This window comes from Beta vulgaris, chromosome 2 (assembly GCF_026745355.1).
Source record: "Beta vulgaris subsp. vulgaris cultivar EL10 chromosome 2, EL10.2, whole genome shotgun sequence".
In the NCBI taxonomy this organism is placed as follows: domain Eukaryota; kingdom Viridiplantae; phylum Streptophyta; class Magnoliopsida; order Caryophyllales; family Amaranthaceae; genus Beta; species Beta vulgaris.
In genome coordinates this window covers 56035655-56053713 of record NC_079203.1, presented here as the reverse complement: position 1 = coordinate 56053713, position 18059 = coordinate 56035655, and the positions used below count along the sequence as shown (strand labels likewise).

Sequence of the window (18059 nt, the reverse complement as noted above, 5' to 3'; positions counted from 1 at the left end):
AAGGAACTGTTGATTTTTGTTTGCACTATTCTAAATTTCCTGCTGTTCTTGAAGGATTTTGTGATGCAAACTGGGTATCTGGTAATGATGAGATCAGTTCAACTAGTGGCTATGTGTTTACCCTTGGTGGTGGTGCTATATCGTGGAAGTCTTCGAAACAGACTTGTATAGCACGTTCCACCATGGAGTCTGAGTTCATTGCCCTCGAGTTGGCAGGGCAAGAAGCTGAATGGTTGAGAAACTTGTTGTCTGATGTTCCTTATGGGGTGGACAGAGTTCACCTGTCTCTCTTCATTGTGATTCTCAAGCAGCCATTGGTGTTGCTAAGAACAGTGTCTACAATGGTAAGAAGAGACACATACGGATCAGACATGGAGTCGTCAAACAACTCCTGAAAAATGGGGTGATTTCTTTGGACTATGTGAGGTCCGAAAGAAATCTTGCAGACCCCTTTACTAAGGGGTTATCTAGGAGAGTTGTCCTAGAGTCGTCGAGGGGGATGGGGCTAAAGCCCATTAGTTGAGATCTTATGGTGGATACCCGTTTGTGGTCAAACGAAGCCATGAAATCTTAACTTGCACTACATTTCCCATCCCTATGACACATGGTAGTGCTTTTATCCATAGCCTATTGGTGGTGCTTCTGAGACGCACTTGATGGATATACATTGAGAGGTTGAGCATTTTGCTCTTAATAGTTCCATATCCCTTCGGGGTGGTGTTATTGAGAAACACTTGATGGACTACCTACGTAAGTGTGGAGGTTAAGCCGCCTTCTATGAAAGACTGGGCTGTCTTTCTAGAGCACTTATTAGACCCAAGGAATGCGCATGGCTATAAAGCGCTTGTGATGTATCGCGGAGATTGCACGATCTTAAGGTAGGTATGTGTTGTGGGGGTCTCAACGGAACTCTGGTGAGTTCAAGAGTAATTCACTCACTAGATAGTAAGTTGTTGCCTCATTTCACTATGCATCAATTCAAATCGAAAGATATTGGTGCTTAAGTACTTTCCTTTCCTTACCCAGGAATTTCTTTTGCTTTTCTGAGCCTTTGTGGGGGATTGTAGGAGTTAAGGCTTGGAAAAGCCTTGGCTCATTTTCTTGTTTGTCCCACATTGCTTGTGGGAGGGAGTTTTCTCATGTTTATATACTTCCTCTCTCCTTCCATCTATTGAGTTGTGACTAGAGATGCTTTTGTGGTTGGATGATATGTTGGGTTTGGGCTTGCTATCACACACGCGCGCCGCCCGCCCGGACCGGGCCAGGGCCATGGGCCATGGGCCATGGGCCATGGGCCTTGGGCCTTGGGCTTTGGGCTTTGGGCTTTGGGGAATAAACTTAACTTAACTAAAGTTTTGGACCCGGGAGCTACGCGTATGTGGCCGTTGGAATTCTGTAACGTTTTACCGTTACAGTATTCATGGCAATCCCTAATTATCCGCCCATTGATTTCTGTCTTGATTACTATCCGTTTTTTGGCTTGATTCTTCCCTATAAAATCAGAGCCATTCTGTTCAGTCAGAGACACAAAACAAAAAACACTCTTTCTCTTCTCTTCTCTTCTCTCTTCCTGGGTTTTCGTGCTATTCTCTAAAGCTTAGTTTGCTAGTGGTGGCATTCTGAGCTACTGTGTTAACCTTGGGGAGCATTCCGGCCAAGCTCGATAACCACCAGTGTCGGGCCGTAATCGCTTTCAAGTCAGTGATCTCCTATCACGGCACAGTATTTGAAAGCTTATTTTTCTGCCTTTGCGAACCGATTATTCCAACAAAAGGTATTTGGTCTCCCCTTGACAGATTGCTCATATCATCCAAGATGTTCAAGTCCTCTTTTTTTTCCTTCACTTCATGGGCTATTCGTCACGTTTATCGAGAAGCAAACAAAGCAGATTGGATTGCCAGTGTTGATCACCTAGTTGATATTCAGTCAATATAGATGATTGTAGTATTGTACTCACTCTACTATTCACTTCATTCTTGTAAATGATAAAGTTGGAGCTTTCATCGTGCAGAGGGTCCCCTAACCCTTTTCTTTTACCTAAAAAAAGACTAAGGGTCTGTTCTCTTCGGCATAAAACAACTGAACTAAACTGAGCTGAACTAAACTGATCTGATCTGAACTGAACTGTATTGTATTGAATTGAATTAAACTGAATTGAATTAGATTGAATGTAATAAATATATAATTAATATTTAAAAAATAATAATATGAATATTAAATAATTATTATAATGATAAGTAATAATAATGAATAATTAATAATGAATAATAATAATTGTATTTTTGGATATTTTTAAATGATAGTTATAAATAAATAATATTAATAATCATAAATTAATAATAATAATAATCATAATTAATGATAATAATGATAATTAATAATTATTATTTTATATTATTTGTATTAATATATTAATACTTGATGATGATAATTAATACTTTTTTTTTTGAGGGAAATGATTATATAATAACAAAAATATCTAAGAAGTAAATTAATATTACTATTTTAATAATTAGATTTGATAATATAATAATATTTAGTAATAAAAATAATGATTGGGTCGGACCGTGCAAAATTGCATCATAATTCGTTTTGACGCGATTTGATTGGTTTATGGGCTAAAAAACGTGAGTTTATTTGTGCTTTTGACCTAAACCATGTTTCTCCTAATAATAATAGTAATAATAATGAGTAAAGCTATAATAAACAAAATAATATATAGATATAATAATAATAATAATAATAATAAGAAGAAGAAGAAGAAGAAGGGGAAGAAGAAGAATAATTAGTAAAATAAATTAGACCAACATAATAATAATATTTAACAAAATGGTTATAAAAAAATGGAGCTGAGTTGAACTGAATTGAACTGAATTGAGCTGAACTAAATTGAACTGAACTGAACTGAGCTGAGCTGAAAATAAGCTGGAAAGAACAAACCCTAAGACAAAAAAAACATGATAATATTCTATAAACAAGCCATATTTTGGTTTTTTTATATAGTATTTGTTTATATAACCTTTAATAATAATATCTATTAGGTTCCTCAAAAAAAAAAAAAATTATCTACATTTTCTTAGAATTTGGGATGATACTTAACTGAGCTACCAACTCTTCCTCCGGACAAAGTTCATAAATGTCTCAAGACCTAACCTTAAACATAAAAAAAAATTACCTATTATTTACAGTATTAAAGAAATCCTGGGATGATTTGATGGACCCAGTCACCCAAAACACTTCAACGAATTTACCTGCTTTCGTCTCTCTCAAAACACTACAACACAGAAAAACACACCCATCAATCTAATTTCTAAAGGGGATTGTTCTTCTTCTATCACAACTTCCAATTTTATACAAAGCTCTCAATTTCATCCAACTTTTTTTGTGTAAATTTACCCACATATAAATTCTTTCTTCTTGTACGTAATTTCTTCTTATCAACAACAATCATTTGGATTTAAACCTTGATCACATACCCATAATTATAATTCATTGTGTAACATACATAAATATTTACGCAATTTTGATTTATAGCTAGGGAAATTAGGTCAGAAGTTCTTGGTATTCAATTTCGCAATGCTCGCCAAACTCTTCAACAAGCAATCTCAGGTCACTTTTTTTGTTTTTGATTTTGTTTATGTTTGAGCTTCATAAAATTTAAATTTTAAGGGGATTTCTTGTTTGCTGTATTTGATTATTAGGGTTTGAAATTGTTCAATGTTTATTCCCAAAATTCGTTATTTTGAAGGGTGGGGAAAGTTAATTCCGGAGTTTCTTCTTGAAAATGTTATTTTTTTTTTTAGAAAAAACCCTCAATTTTTGATGGGTATTCTAAATCTAAGATAATTAGATGAATTTTTGATGCTGGTTTTGTTCAGCTCTACATTGGCAAATGTCTCTGTTACTTGATTCTATTGTCTATTCAGCAAATTAAGGGGTTTATTTTGATGTAACTTGTCAAATGTGGTAGGAACTTTGTATATGCTTCCTCCGTTCTGTTTTAAATGAAACATAGGGGATTGACACGGGTATTGAGGAGAGGAGAGTGATAGAGAGAAAAAATAGAGACCCATGTGAAAAGGAGAGAGACATAGAGAAGAAAATACCAAAACAGTAACGTTTTATTATTTTGAAACGACCTAAAATGGTAAGTGTTTCAGTTATTTTAGAGAGGAGGAAGTATGTTAAAATGTCTGATAGTTGGGAGTATCAATTGAGGAATTAAGGGCTGTTTGGGGTGTGGTGCCGAGTTGTCCGAAATTGAGGAATGACCATCGTTCTCTATTGGATTAGGAAACAGCTTATACTCTTATAAATGCAATAATATTTAGTATATATTGGATTACAAAGTGTTAAGTCTGCTTTGCGTTTGATGAGGTTTATGTGATTTTTTTGGTTATAATACTCTAATTGTGTTTTAGTTCTGTTGTACGATTGGCTAGTCGGAAATATGTGGACAATTTAGGAGATGGGCAAGTTCTGCTGGACTGTCATTAGCAGTCAGTAAAAGTGCAATCTTTTGTATGGTGAAAGAAGAACTTCTTTGGTAGGGATACAGTTAATTTTTTAGAAGCAGTTAGTCTTCTTGAAAAGATATATTGTTATACATTCACGTTGCAAAAATTGTTAGTGGTTTCATCTGGTACGTGGTAACTTTGGTTTTCAAGGATCACAAATCTTCTTTCATTTTACACGTATTGTGAATTTTGGATAATAAATCAGCTAAGTGAACTGTAAAGGGCTTGTGATTCATTTTATAATCATTTTTCTATCTTGGATAACAGAGTGACTCACAGAACAATAAAGGTCTGATTGACTTAGACCCACAAGTTATTGCTCACTATGGAATCCCTTCTACGGCTTCCTGTCTTGCTTACGATCCCATTCAGCAGCTTTTGGCAATTGGAACTTTGTAAGTTGAACTCTGTCGTCGTTTTGCTAATCTGTGTTATCAGTGTACTACTACCATATCAATATGCTTTCTATGAACGGTTAATCCTAATGTATCACTTATGAGTACACATGTATATATAATGATCGTTTCAACGTTATTGAGAACAAAATTACTAGTCTGTGTAGTTTACAACACTCTAGTTTTGACAGGTTTTGGCAGATATTTTCTTAAGCTTGAGAAAGAATCAGAACCTAGTATTTCAATGAATCTTCTTTTTCTAATTGATTTATCTGTATATATTTGTCCTCTTAGTATTCACCAGATTAGCTTCTTTTATTCCAGATTCAAGACATTGATACATACACCTTAATATTACGGGTTATAATGTTTTGTATGCTTGTAACAGAGATGGAAGGATTAAAATTATTGGCAGCGACAATATAGAAGGCCTTTTGACATCTCCTAAGGAAATTCCTTTCAAAAACTTAGAGGTAACCTAATATGTGGCGCATATTATTTTCTTTTCCCTTAAATTCTATGATTTTTGGAAACTAAGTTTCGCAGAATATATGTTAGATGCTTGTTATAAAAATTTTAGATTCCCTTCCTATTCTTGAGTCTTGATTCAAACATTTCTTATTAGTAGCCTCACTTTTTCTGGTACAAGTCCATCTCTTTGTGTTTAATTACTGTGTAATATGCCAGTTTATTTTATAACCTTCCTTGAGGATGCTGCATGCCTTCTACCATGTTGATTTTGTATTTGTGGCATAGCAATGCGTATACCTTACCCATATTTGTATGTAGAATTCTGATATTGGAAATATCTCAAGTATAATTTTCCTACTTTTTGATTCTGTTATGTTGGCAATTCTCCTTTATGTTTGCTGTTTGAAGTAGCAAAAAAATTCATGCAGCACCTTAACCCGATTAATAGAATTTCAAAGTGGTCAGATAATTGACTTTTGTGGGCTTCATATTATTACTTATTATCTTTCTTTCATTTTGTATTAAATCAGTTTCTGCATAATCAAGGTCTTCTAGTCGCCGTTTCAAATGAAAATGATATTCAGGTACGGATTTTTCACATCACAGAAGATTCATCTATGAAAGTAATTTTGTTCCATTTGATTGTCTAGAGGCCAAACTCAGTATTAATATTCCCATTCTATAATAAATTAAGACATATCCACTGATTCAGCACTAATTGGTTTTTGGCAGGTGTGGGATCTTGAGCACAGATTTATAGCCTCCTTATTTCAATGGGAATCAAATATAACTGCATTTTCTGTTATCCAAGAAACAAACTATATGTATGTACTCAAAAACCTAATAGTCCCTGTATTTTTTACGGGTTAAATTTAGACTTTATAAAACTTTTCTGATCTGAGCATGGTTTCTCAAATACTATAATGCAGGTATCTTGGAGATGATTGTGGATTAGTCTCTGTTGTAAAGTATGATATTGAGGACAGGAAGATTATGCGACAGCAATATAGTATCACAGCTCATTCAGTTTTTGGTAGGGACATATTTCTAAATTCGTTCTGTTTTTCTTCTTCATCAATAGTCATCCCTCTCTTATTCTTTTTCCATACACGTGCTTCATGACTCTGTATCTATACATGGCATCAGTTTAATGATCTGGAAATCTAGCAGATAAGTTTAAGAAATGAAGATGATGATTTATATTATCAAGAGAGAAAATACAGAAAATATAAAGATAATTGCCAAGTATTCGAGAGACTGGACACTCTCCCGAAGTTAACTAAACAAGCTAAATAACTTCTCAATAATTCTCCGATTTCTTCTCTCCCTAATCTCCTCTATGTACATAGAGTTGCTGCTATCTCCTCTAACTAACAAGCTGCCTTCCTCCCCAAGCTAACATAATATAGTGTGTATTACCAAAAGTACCCCCCAAGCTAGTCTACTACAATCAACTTACTGGTGCATCAAATTTTCTTAATGTGCATATATATCTCTATATAGAAAAACGTTGCTTCAATGGGCTATGTTCTTTTTGTTGCCAGAGTATGAGTCCATGAAATGGGTACATCCTGGTAAACAGTTCCAACAGTAAGAGTTCCGACAGATTCCTGTTGTAGCATGATGTTCCTGTGTGGACCCATAACTTGGGGAGTTCAAAGAGACTGGAGCTATTTTTTATTTAATTTGTATCTGATCCTCATTTCTTTTGATGCGTTGTTCGAGTTTCAAGCCACTTTCTCTTGACGGGTTTGTCCTCCGACTTTCATGATTTAGATGTCTGCACGTAAGCTAGTGTCAAGTAGAGAGCTGGGCAAAGTTGCTCTAGTTTTTCAAGAGGGCTGTTGATGCAATGAAAATGTTAATTTGTTAATCAGATGCGACTAAAAGTAGTTGAGACATTAATTCGGAGCTCTAATGTGTTCTGTGATACTGATTAATGTCAGTCAATTGACTGTAAAGTCTTCTCTCTGTTTCATAGTCTATCTTTCTCTTCTTAATGCATTAGATAAGTGGTTTTTCCATTTTCGTCTCTCTTTGTGTTTGTAACAAGTTGAACTCCAGTCTCCAGTAATCAAAGTCCTTGGTTTCTGTCACCTGTCATAATACGTAAGTCTTTCTAATACCTTCCAGGACAAAATAATTGGCCCCTTCATTAAGCGCTTATTTATTACCGCCTTACTGGCTTGTACTCGTAGGGTGAGGCTTTGCACATCTGAACCTCCCTTGATAACGCCTATGGCAGTATTCATACTGATTTTATTTTTTTTGTTGTTCTACACATAATTATTATGTATAATCCTTTGAATATCTTATTGGTTTGTGATCTGTTGATTGGTCTGTGTCATTTTGTACTTGAGAAATGATTTGAAGAAATTAATAGAATAAATGTGACTTTTCAGCCCTCAGTGTCACTAGGAGTATACATGTTTTGCTCATTTAAATAATTCATTGCTCTTTTATACATGATTACATGGTAAGCTGTGATACAAATTACTTCTCGTGTTGAGCTTGCAGAGGTTGCTGAGATTCCACTGCGTAATGATCCATCTGTTGTTGGAATTCTTCCTCAGCCTTGTTCTGGTGGAAATAGGTAAGATGATAAGTTGGAGATCCTTTTTCTGCTCATGAGAGACATTTTTTAGTTGTAAATATATTATTTCTTAGTTTGTCTTAATACACTGCTCTTTTCCCAAATCTCGCTCCCTTCCACCCCCCTCCCCAAGGGTTACCTCTTAATTAGGAGAGGAAGGGCTTTAAAGGGAATGTCTTACTGCTTATCAGTAATCTGCTATTCAATCCCTCTCTTTTTGGGACTGGATGAAGCTTTTTGAAGAATGACTAGAGAGAGATTTCTTTTGTGTTGGAAAAGGAAATTGAACATGGATTGTGAGACATCTGAAATAGAAGGCCAGATTTGTTATGAACGTTTCAATTATTCTTAATTTTTCTGTACATAATCTTTCATAATACACTCTGGCATAGTGGCATTAATGTATTTAGCCTTTTTTGTTTTTTGCTTTACTGTATGTTATCATTTGTTACATCGTAATTTTTTCTTGCAGATTGCTGTTTGCATATGATAATGGAGTTATTGTTCTGTGGGATATCGCTAAAGATCAGCTGGTTTATGTTAGAGGACGGAATAATCATCCGGTAAACGATGGACATTTGAATACATCAGCCATTAGGAGCAATGAAATAAAGGATCAAGTATTGTGCGGCGAACAAGGGGATAAAGAAATTATCTCTGTTTGTTGGGCGTCTTCAGATGGATCGATTCTGGCTGTTGGCTATGTGGATGGGGATATCTTGTTGTGGAAATTGTCTGATGTTGCAATGGGCAATGACCACAAACCTGGAAATCCAGCTAATAATATGGTCAAGATTCAATTGTCATCAGCAGAGAAAAGATTTCCTGTGATTGTTTTACATTGGTCAGCAAGAGGTGTACATGATGATTATGGTGGTCAACTCTTCATCTATGGTGGTGATGAGATGGGATCTGCTGAAGTTCTGACGGTCTGTTTCTAACTTCACCCAGCTAGTCTGATTGTCGTGTTAGTAGTTGATAATTGATATCATATGCCATTTTCTTATTATGTTTTCTCAGAACCCTATGTACACTTGGAAAATCTAATTTTTGGGACCTGCAATTACAGCACAATTTAGTCCATAATCTTTTCGGCACCATTTATTGAAATTATTTTTGCATCTTGGTCCTGAATCGGAGAGGAGAAATCAATTGTGGGGAATCTAGTTGTTGGGACCTGCAATTACAGCACAATTTAGTCCATATCTTTTCTGCACCATTTATTGAAATTATTTTTGCATATTGGTCCTGAATCGGAGAGGAGAAATCAATTGTGGGGACACCTTATTTTGGGTATTATCTTCGGTTGATTAATCTTTGATGGTTCAATATCTCCTCAGCAGTAAATGCTACTCATTTGTTTTCTAATCTAGGGCCTAACAGTACTGATTTTTCTGCTGGTAACATAACTTCCATAGGTGGGAGATTGGTAGCCTTGACTAGTCACCTGATTGATGTTTACTTTTGGTTTCTAAATATGCTATGAGCACATAGATTTGATCTCTCAAGATGCTATGAGCACATGGTTTTGATTTTTATTTTCTTTAAAAAGTTTTCTGTATACAATAATTGTTTCTTCCTTAGGGTCTTTCTCCTTTTTTCCTTTTCTGGAACTTTTTTGTTGGGATGTTAGTTCTGTTGTCATGCATGCTCTGTTTTCTGTAGACTATCTGCCTATCTGGGAACCTATCTTCTTGTGTATATGAACTGTAGTATCTGTGCGTGTATGGAAGTTCAGTGCAGAATATTGACATGATATTGATCTGCTGTATGATTTTTCCAGATGTTGAGTTTTGATTGGTCTCCTACTAGAGATGCTTTGAAGAATGTTGTCCGAACAAATGTCACCCTTCAAGGTTCTTTTGCAGATATGATTTTGCTTCAAGATTATAGTGTTCTAGACGATACGAGGACCACCTCATTATTTTTATTGACCAGTCCTGGGCAGCTGCAATATTATGACAATTCTTGCTTGCTGGGATTACATTCTGGGAGTGATAAATCTTGTACCATTCCTCTCCATTACAGAAGTGTTGTACCGACGGCTGAACCTTACTTGACTGTTGGAAGGTTCATTGCGATACTTAATACTAAGTGTTCTGCAGCTTTATCAGAGGTATGGTGAATTTCTCATATAAATGGACTTTCCTCAATCTTTTTTTTTTTTTTTTTTTACAAATGTTGCTTCTTATGGATTCTATTAAAAAATAATGCCATGTTTCTAACATGTTATAACTGTGAAGCTGCAAGAAACATATCTACCAAGTGATAAGAGTACAAAGTGGCCTTTGAATGGTGGAGTTCCTTGTCATCTGTCACTTCATGGAGAGAGAAAAGTTGAAAGACTCTACATAGCTGGATACCAAGATGGTACTGTTCGAATTTGGGATGCAACATATCCCATACTGTCACCTATTTTTGTTTTAGATCCCGAGGTTTGTATATTTTCCGAAAGTATTACTCAATCTTATGAGATATATCATACTAACTTGCTAATGACATTGATGATAAAGTGTTTGGCTGCTTCTTATCATACAATGTGATGATTGTAGGTCAGAGGTATCACAAAAGCTGGTGCAAAAGGATCAGTTTCTGCTTTGGACTTCTCTTCTGAAACTCTATATATAGCAATTGGCAATGACTGTGGCACGGTAAAAATGCAAGTCCTTTGATTTTTGTTTACTTTTTGGAGCTATTTAAGTGACTCTATCCATTTGATGGGTTATACAGGTTCACCTCCATAATCTTACTAACAATTGCAATGAAACCAAGTTGCATGTTGTGTCAGGAACCAAAAGTGAAGGTGTGGCCTGAAGCAATTCTTTCTCCATTATTACCTAATTCCATATTTTCTCTCATTTAGTTCAAATTATTAATCTATTGCTTTGAATTTATAATACATCAATCATTTTCACAATCTTTCAAATTGATAAAATCCTTGTGAGAAAAGAAGCTGTTTGGTAGGATGTGGATCACTGAGGGATATATAAATTATGATCTTTTAGCGAGCAACGAGCATAAAAGTAGAATATTTTCCCTTTAAGCTTAATCAAAGTGAAAAAGCACAAACATTGTTGATGACCAAAATAGGTTGATGTTTTAAGTCTTATAGTTGCAAGAGTTGTGTGTCTCTTCCTATTAGTTGCGAATAAATAAGGATCCCACAGAAAATATTCACAGTCCTGAGCAGAAATCTTTTACAGCTAAGATATGAAATTTACAATTTTTACAGTTTGTTTGGATAGCAATTATGGAGGAATGATGCAGGGAAGGGAAGGAGAGGAAAGGGGAAGGAAAGGTAGGGTCAGGAAGAGTTAGTTTGCCATATTCTCCCTAAATCTTTCCAACATTGGGAGAATTTTAATTTATTTAGAGGGGATGGAAAATGATACCTTCCCATTCCCTTCTCCATTTTATATCCAACCAAGGGAAAGGTGCTGATTTCGTTCCTTGGGCATTTGCTAGTGTGCTACATCAGCAATTAGTATCCGATGAATCCCTTCGCCTCCATCCGAATTCCCCTATCCAAGCACAATATTAGATTCCTTACGTAACGTGAGATGAGTTTGTCCTTGAGCAATTTAGACTTGTAATGACTTTTATTATGGGTACTATAAGCTGATGAAAATCATGCAAAACTTGGTTTGTGTCAATATTGTTGTAAGTGATGAATCTCATGGAAAGCGAGCTGTCCTGTAAGTAACTTCCTCACATACTGGAGAATTAATTGAGCAGACAATATTCATCCTCAAAACATTTCCTGAATATTATATAACCCACATCTTTACTGAATTTTATGAGAATTAGTTAATAAGAACTTGAAAGAATATGCTACGCTCACGATTCTGAAAAAAGAGTGACTATAGAGAGGGTTGTATTTCCCTTAAGCACCCTCATGCCACTTTAAGTCTACCAATCTTGGTAAGCACCCTCATGCCACTTTAAGTCATCCGATCTTGGTATTTTTGTTTCTTGCAAATGTTTCCCATATCTTGTTTCGATCAACATCAAACTTACTGATTTTTCTGTGTGTTGTTTGAAGTTTGCGATTTCAATCCAGAAAGTGGATCTCATTTCTCAGCTGTGTTTACTTTAAGTACGTCTCCTGTGTGCACCTTGAGATACACAAGTCTTGGAGCCAGACTTGCTGTTGGATACATGAGTGGACAGGTGACTGCATTCTCTGAATGAACTGTGCTGCTGAATTCCTTTCATATATTCTTGATCAAGTAGAAACTTGACAAATTGTGTTTGTTGAGATTCAGGCATTTGTGCTCCCTTTCAGGTTGCAATGCTGAATTTAAGTTCACTGTCAGTCTTATATGTCTTAGACACTCTTTCCAGCCCAAATTCCCATGTTGTCTCAATTTCGCCGGCAATATCTCTAGAAACTTATGGCTTGGCTGCCAGCTCGGATCACTCCGTACCTCATGGGAAGACAGAATCTGGAAAAGAGCTTATATTTGCCTTGACAAGTAATTTGCATATTGCTGTTCTGGATACCTCCAATGGAAATGTGATTGGCTCTGTATCCAAACAGCATAATGAGTCAACTGCAATTTCCATGTACATTCTAGGCAAGTTGTACTTTTGATACCAGACGTTACTTTGTTCTTCTGAAGGTTTATCTCGATACTTATAGCGACATGGTTATTGCAGAGGGTAATAAGTGCATCACTGAAGTCTCTGGTGGAAAAAGTCAGCGGTTCTGGTCCCAGGAGAACAAGGAAAAAGCTGAACCTGCACAAGTTAGTGGTTACTCTGAGGGGAAATCTGATGGAGTTGACCAATCAACGGACTTTGTGCAGAGCTCAACCGACTTGCTGATTTTACTTTGTTGCACAGATGCATTACTTTTGTGTTCTCTAAACTCTGTGATTCAGGTTCTTCCCTTATTCTTATTTCCTTTTCATATCTCTCTCTCTCTCCCTCTCTCCCTCTCTCATCCTCTCTCCATACCTCCTCTTAATGACTGTGTTGGTAATGAACAGGGGCATGTTGAATCCATCTGTGAGGTTCATCTTCTAAAAACCAGCTGCTGGACAACCACTTTCAAGACAGACGAGGAGGAGCATCGGCTGCTTGTATTTTATCAGACTGGCTCTATTGAGATTAGGTGGCTCTTGCACTAAACGCAATTCTTCCCACTACTTTCGTAAAGATAATTGCATTCTTCTACTGGCATAAATGCTACATGTCTAATGTCTATGCCATAAAATAAAAATCTTGTAAATTTGTGTTAAAGAGTGACATGGTTATCGGCAATTCTAGCTAATATTGGTATTCTGATAACCAAAGTTAACATTGAACAACACATATTTTGGATGGTCAACTTATAAATAGTTTACATTAGTAAAAAAATGTTATCATGGGATCTTTTCTTCTTGAGGTTGGGAAAACCTTTCTGGGACAGGTGGTATTAGTTGCTTTGATTCTTCAATTTCCGTCTAGATACTATACTGAGTTACAGTCTGCAGACACGTTTTCTTTAGAGAATTGGTAATTACTCTTAGTTAATTGAAATTTCTTATGTAGATCTCTGGGTTAAGTTCAAACTTATTGTGCACCTGACATAATTTAAGAAGCAAATATATGATCAGTGTTTGTATCTTAATGCACCATATTTCTTTTGATCATGCAATCTCGATTATGACTTTATTTTGATCAGAAATGAAAGTGATATATTGCGGTGGTCAATATTTTGCATACAGGTCTTTGCCAAACCTTGAAGTCTTGGGCGAGGTGTCTTTACTGTCCATTATGCGATGGAATTTCAGGACCAACATGGATAAAACTCTGAGTTGCACAGAAAGGGGTCAGATAAGTTTGGTGCGACCCTTTCTTTCTTCCTTATAATCTGTACATAATTTGCATTAGAAAATTTACTGTATGTTACTATTAAAATTTGTGGGAACTGGGAACTGGGAACTGACCGGCGACCGCAGGTAGAATCAGCTCACGACTTGATGCATTTTCTTTGTAGCTGGCTAAGGGAAAAAGAAGCTTTTCTAAATATACAAGGATCTTTTTTTATTTATACTGATCTGCTCTCTCTTTTTATGGAGATATATGCTTCTGAAACTTCTAGAAGCTGCAACTATGGTTCTGCTCAGGTGGAACTGTGGAAGTGGAATGGAACCTTGAAATAATTGGTTATGAAGTATTAGGATGCTATACATTTTTTTTACGTTCCAACCAAGTTAACTCAACCGGGTGTTTACATCATTCGATGCATGCAAACTTCACCTGAAAAATTAGCACACCTATTTTGAAAAAGTTTGGAACAAAATCTGTGGTGGGACATCACTAGTGTTTTAATGGAATCAAATGTTTATCTAACCAGAAACAGTTTGGCTACCTAAACCCAGGACCTGAAAAGTGATGAATATAGATTGCATCATCTAGAGTTTCTTGAAGTTTCATACCACTTTTTCATCTCAATTAACAATTACTGGTTTTCAAATGTACAATAAGCCGGGTATCAAATTTAATGGCTGTGATGTTGTTGGACCAATTAATAATCAAGAGGATAGAGTCCAAAGTATGTTTGGAGGACTGTAAATGGAATATGACGAGTAATAAAGGTTTTTATACTCATGTAATTAAAGGTGTTGCCTCCTTGTAGGTCCTCATTTTCCATAGATATACGCATGTTTGTCTCTCTTTTATGTTGACTTGTGCTATTTAGCCTGGCAGAGTGGAGGAAAAGATGTCATTGCAGGATGAAAATTTTATAGGATCTCCCCCTTCCTGTCCGAGTTATATATTGAAGGAACAAGTTTGTAGGGTATCCCCCTTCCGCAGCAAGCTAAATATGGAAGATGTTCACACATGCTACACATACTATTCAAATAAATATGATAGTGACAATGGTCAGATTTACAGCTAACTGACCAAGATCACTATAATTTCAATATTCAAGTTACAATGCAGACTGCAACAGCTTGCGTTTTTTATTCATTTTTTATTTTTTGTTTTAACTAAGATTTGACAAATTTTTCTAACCTATGCATTTCAACAGTGAATTTGTCGTCCTAGGATTTGTGTGTTTGTACTTGTGGTTGCCAATCTGCATGTTATTACTTATTAGTAACTTTTTTCCACCTTCATCAATTTGTCTCGAGTCTTATCGATTCATAGATGTGATTAGTAACTTTATTCTTCTTTTTTTTAATCCCTTCTTATACAGGTAAATGGATGTGAATTTGTAGTTCTGTCTCTTTTGGCTTCTGAAAACGATTACAGGTCTTTACTATGCGCCTAGCCCTCTCATCCACGTCCTCTTCTAAACTCCTAAGAGTTGGTGTGCATTTGAGACTTAAGGCGCATTCCTTACAGTTCTTTTTCCCTTTCTTTGATGCTAGAGTCCCACAATCTTTACCATGTCTGTATGACGAGGCCCTCGCAGCTGCTTTAGATCTGAGCTTGTCTCCAGATCAGAAGAAAAATAAGGTACTGTAGCTTCTGTTTTCAGAAACATGTTTCTTAACCAGGTGTTCCCTGCTTCCCAAAAACTTACGAGGGATTCAAATGGCTGTCAATTGGAATCATCAAATGTGAAATAGCAACTATTTAACTTATTATAGGCTCCTTTAACCAATGCTTACTCTAGATTTATCTATGGAACTTCGTGAATAAATATTTCATTAAACCTTTAACCAATGCTTACTCTTCTAACTCTCCTCTGAGTAGTGTCTTGCCAGAAAGACTTTTTGTTTCATTCTTGGTTCATGGTTGTGTTTGCATCATCATATAGCAGGAAACTTCTCCGGGATTTTTTGGCGGAATAATGAAGGGCTTAAGAGCGAGTCAAGAAGCTCAGAGTAGAGATCCTATGGGGGGGCCAAAATCTCTACTCTCAGCTTTAGATAAAGTATTTTCAAGTCCTAAAACAGAGGCTTCTGCGGTTCCTAAAGATGTTGGAAAAGCTGTGGATCTTAACATTGGTCAGTCCAGCTCTCTTTGTCTTCTTGCTCCTCCGATCCTTCCTCCTATTTTCTGAGTTTGTTTTCCCTCTATTAAACCAGATGATATAGAAATTGATGGACCTTTGCACGTTTCGCCGATAGCCCACAAAGGTGAAGTTGGAAAAGGTATGTCATGGAATTTGTGACTAGTTTTTTGCATGTAAGTTTATTGAAGCTATTCCCTACGTACCTTGTGACTTTACACATGCAGACAAGAGTCAAGAAAGGAAAAAGCTATTTGAAGGTGGAACCTCAGAAACGAAACCGAAACAGAGAACAATTGAGGAAATCAAGGCCAAATACAGAAAGGCTGAGGTATAGACTGGAGTAGATTTTCGATAATTTCTTTTTCCTTCGAGAGAAACAAAATTTCTCACACAACCTTCTCAACAGGATACATCCTCAGCTACAGCTTCCGCTGCTTCTGCTGCATCAGAAGCAAAAAACAAGCTTCTAGAAAGGCAAGAAAAACTTGAGGTATGGTAATTTTATGTTGAACTTGTATGATTTGTATATTAAAAGTGGGTATGGAAGTGCCAAAGCGAAAAACTAGCAGAAGACGGTTATTATGCTCTGTTTGGGTTGACAGAATTTTGAATGGAAAATTTTTCCCATGAAAATTATTTCCAAGTAATAACACAATTGTAGATTAGTTTATTTTTTTGGTCTGGTAACTTTGGTTCCTTATAAGAATGGTTAGAGAGAAAAGGAGAACTGAAAATGGAGAGGGCACGATGGATGGGAGAAGAAAAAGAAGGTAAGGTCTAAGGAATAGGGAGGAAAATGTGTCAATTCTTCTATTTAAAAACATAACTATTTTCTATCCTTGGGGAAACTATATTCCACCTTTAGAAAAGCTATTCTCCATCCTATACAAACCAAACAACGGAAAAACCACTTTTCAAGGAGATTATTTCCTTCGCAACTATATTTCAATTCTTCTCTTAATGTTTTCTGATAGAATTAGGTGTTGTCTGAACTTTAAGAATCCTTCTTTGGTAGAACTGCACAAAACCAGATTTTGGCGCTGGAGCTCTGAGGTTGTAGCTTTACGTACCTCAAATTTGCTTCTTGCTTTCTTACGAAAAGCCTCTTCAAATTCATTATCATCCCATACTTATCTCTATTTCTTCTTTGTCATCCAAGTTTCCATAATGTATTCTCCATGCAACTTTTCAGAGGATCGACCAGAACAGTGAAGAGCTAAGAAATAATGCAGAGAACTTTTCCTCCATGGCCAAAGAGCTGGCAAAGAGGATGGAAAGTCGCAAGTGGTGGCAATTATGAGCAAATAGTTTCGATGATTATGTGCTGACCTATAAGCAATCGATCTTTTTGAAGGAGCAAGGTTAACTCATGACATTCAACTTCCAAACTTATCTGTTCAATTCAGGTGATCTCGTTCTAACTAATTATTGGTTTTGATACCTAATCATGTATTGAAACTTAATGTTGCATCTACATCAGTCTAGATGGCTTAATATGTTACCATGTATCTAAATTGTATATCGTACTGAAACCAGTGTACACCGATCAGTACCTTAATTTGTATGCATTATACATTTATACCTCCTATATAAGGTCGCTATGAAAACTGGCTGACATAAAACACTGTAACCATGTACAGTTTTCCTTCTTATAAACAATGGCTTTTTTCACAGTTTTTTTTTCCGCATAAATTCGTCGTGCTTGTTTTTATCTTGTTTTTTTTTTTGTAAACTGAAAAAGCATAATCGGATTTTTTGTTGTCAGCTTCTAAAATAACCAAATTAGTATGCATATGACTAATTTTACGTTCATTATACAACCCATATCATATTCATATGACTTTCAAAATCTTCAAATCAAATATCGAAAATCAATAGTGATACTAAAGGGGTCATTAATTCATTATATGCCCAATTTTATATTAGTAATATGTCATTGGCTATTGGGTATATCTATGATATATTACTGAATATCTGGAGTTTCAGTTTTGGAGGAAAAAGAATCTAAATTTTATAAGCTCATCTTTTGGGTTTGGGCAATTACTATGATACTAAATTACAAATCTTAATAACATCTAACTACTCTTAGGCTTGGCCTGTGTTTTTCCACGAACCTAATTTTCTGGGTT

At 35.8% G+C, this 18059-nt stretch overlaps 1 protein-coding gene across 2 annotated transcripts; it reads left to right on the top strand.

The window, feature by feature from the left end:
- Positions 1 to 3185: 3185 nt before the first annotated feature.
- On the top strand, positions 3186 to 17603 carry LOC104903240 (uncharacterized). 2 transcript variants are annotated; one of them, XM_010691260.4, is made up of 24 exons: positions 3186 to 3609; positions 4785 to 4912; positions 5301 to 5385; positions 5914 to 5967; positions 6116 to 6207; positions 6313 to 6416; positions 7901 to 7976; positions 8449 to 8905; positions 9760 to 10092; positions 10220 to 10411; positions 10529 to 10627; positions 10707 to 10779; positions 12019 to 12146; positions 12262 to 12553; positions 12636 to 12859; positions 12968 to 13092; positions 13688 to 13805; positions 15166 to 15221; positions 15341 to 15428; positions 15736 to 15922; positions 16004 to 16069; positions 16155 to 16258; positions 16337 to 16420; positions 17123 to 17603. In XM_010691260.4, exons 1-24 carry the CDS (start codon positions 3577 to 3579, stop codon positions 17228 to 17230), a joined length of 3306 nt encoding a protein of 1101 aa, XP_010689562.1. In that variant the 5' UTR covers positions 3186 to 3576; the 3' UTR covers positions 17231 to 17603. The 2 variants fall into 2 exon arrangements, with proteins under 2 accessions (XP_010689562.1, XP_010689554.1); XM_010691252.4 differs by having other exon boundaries at positions 15733 to 15922.
- Positions 17604 to 18059: the final 456 nt, after the last annotated feature.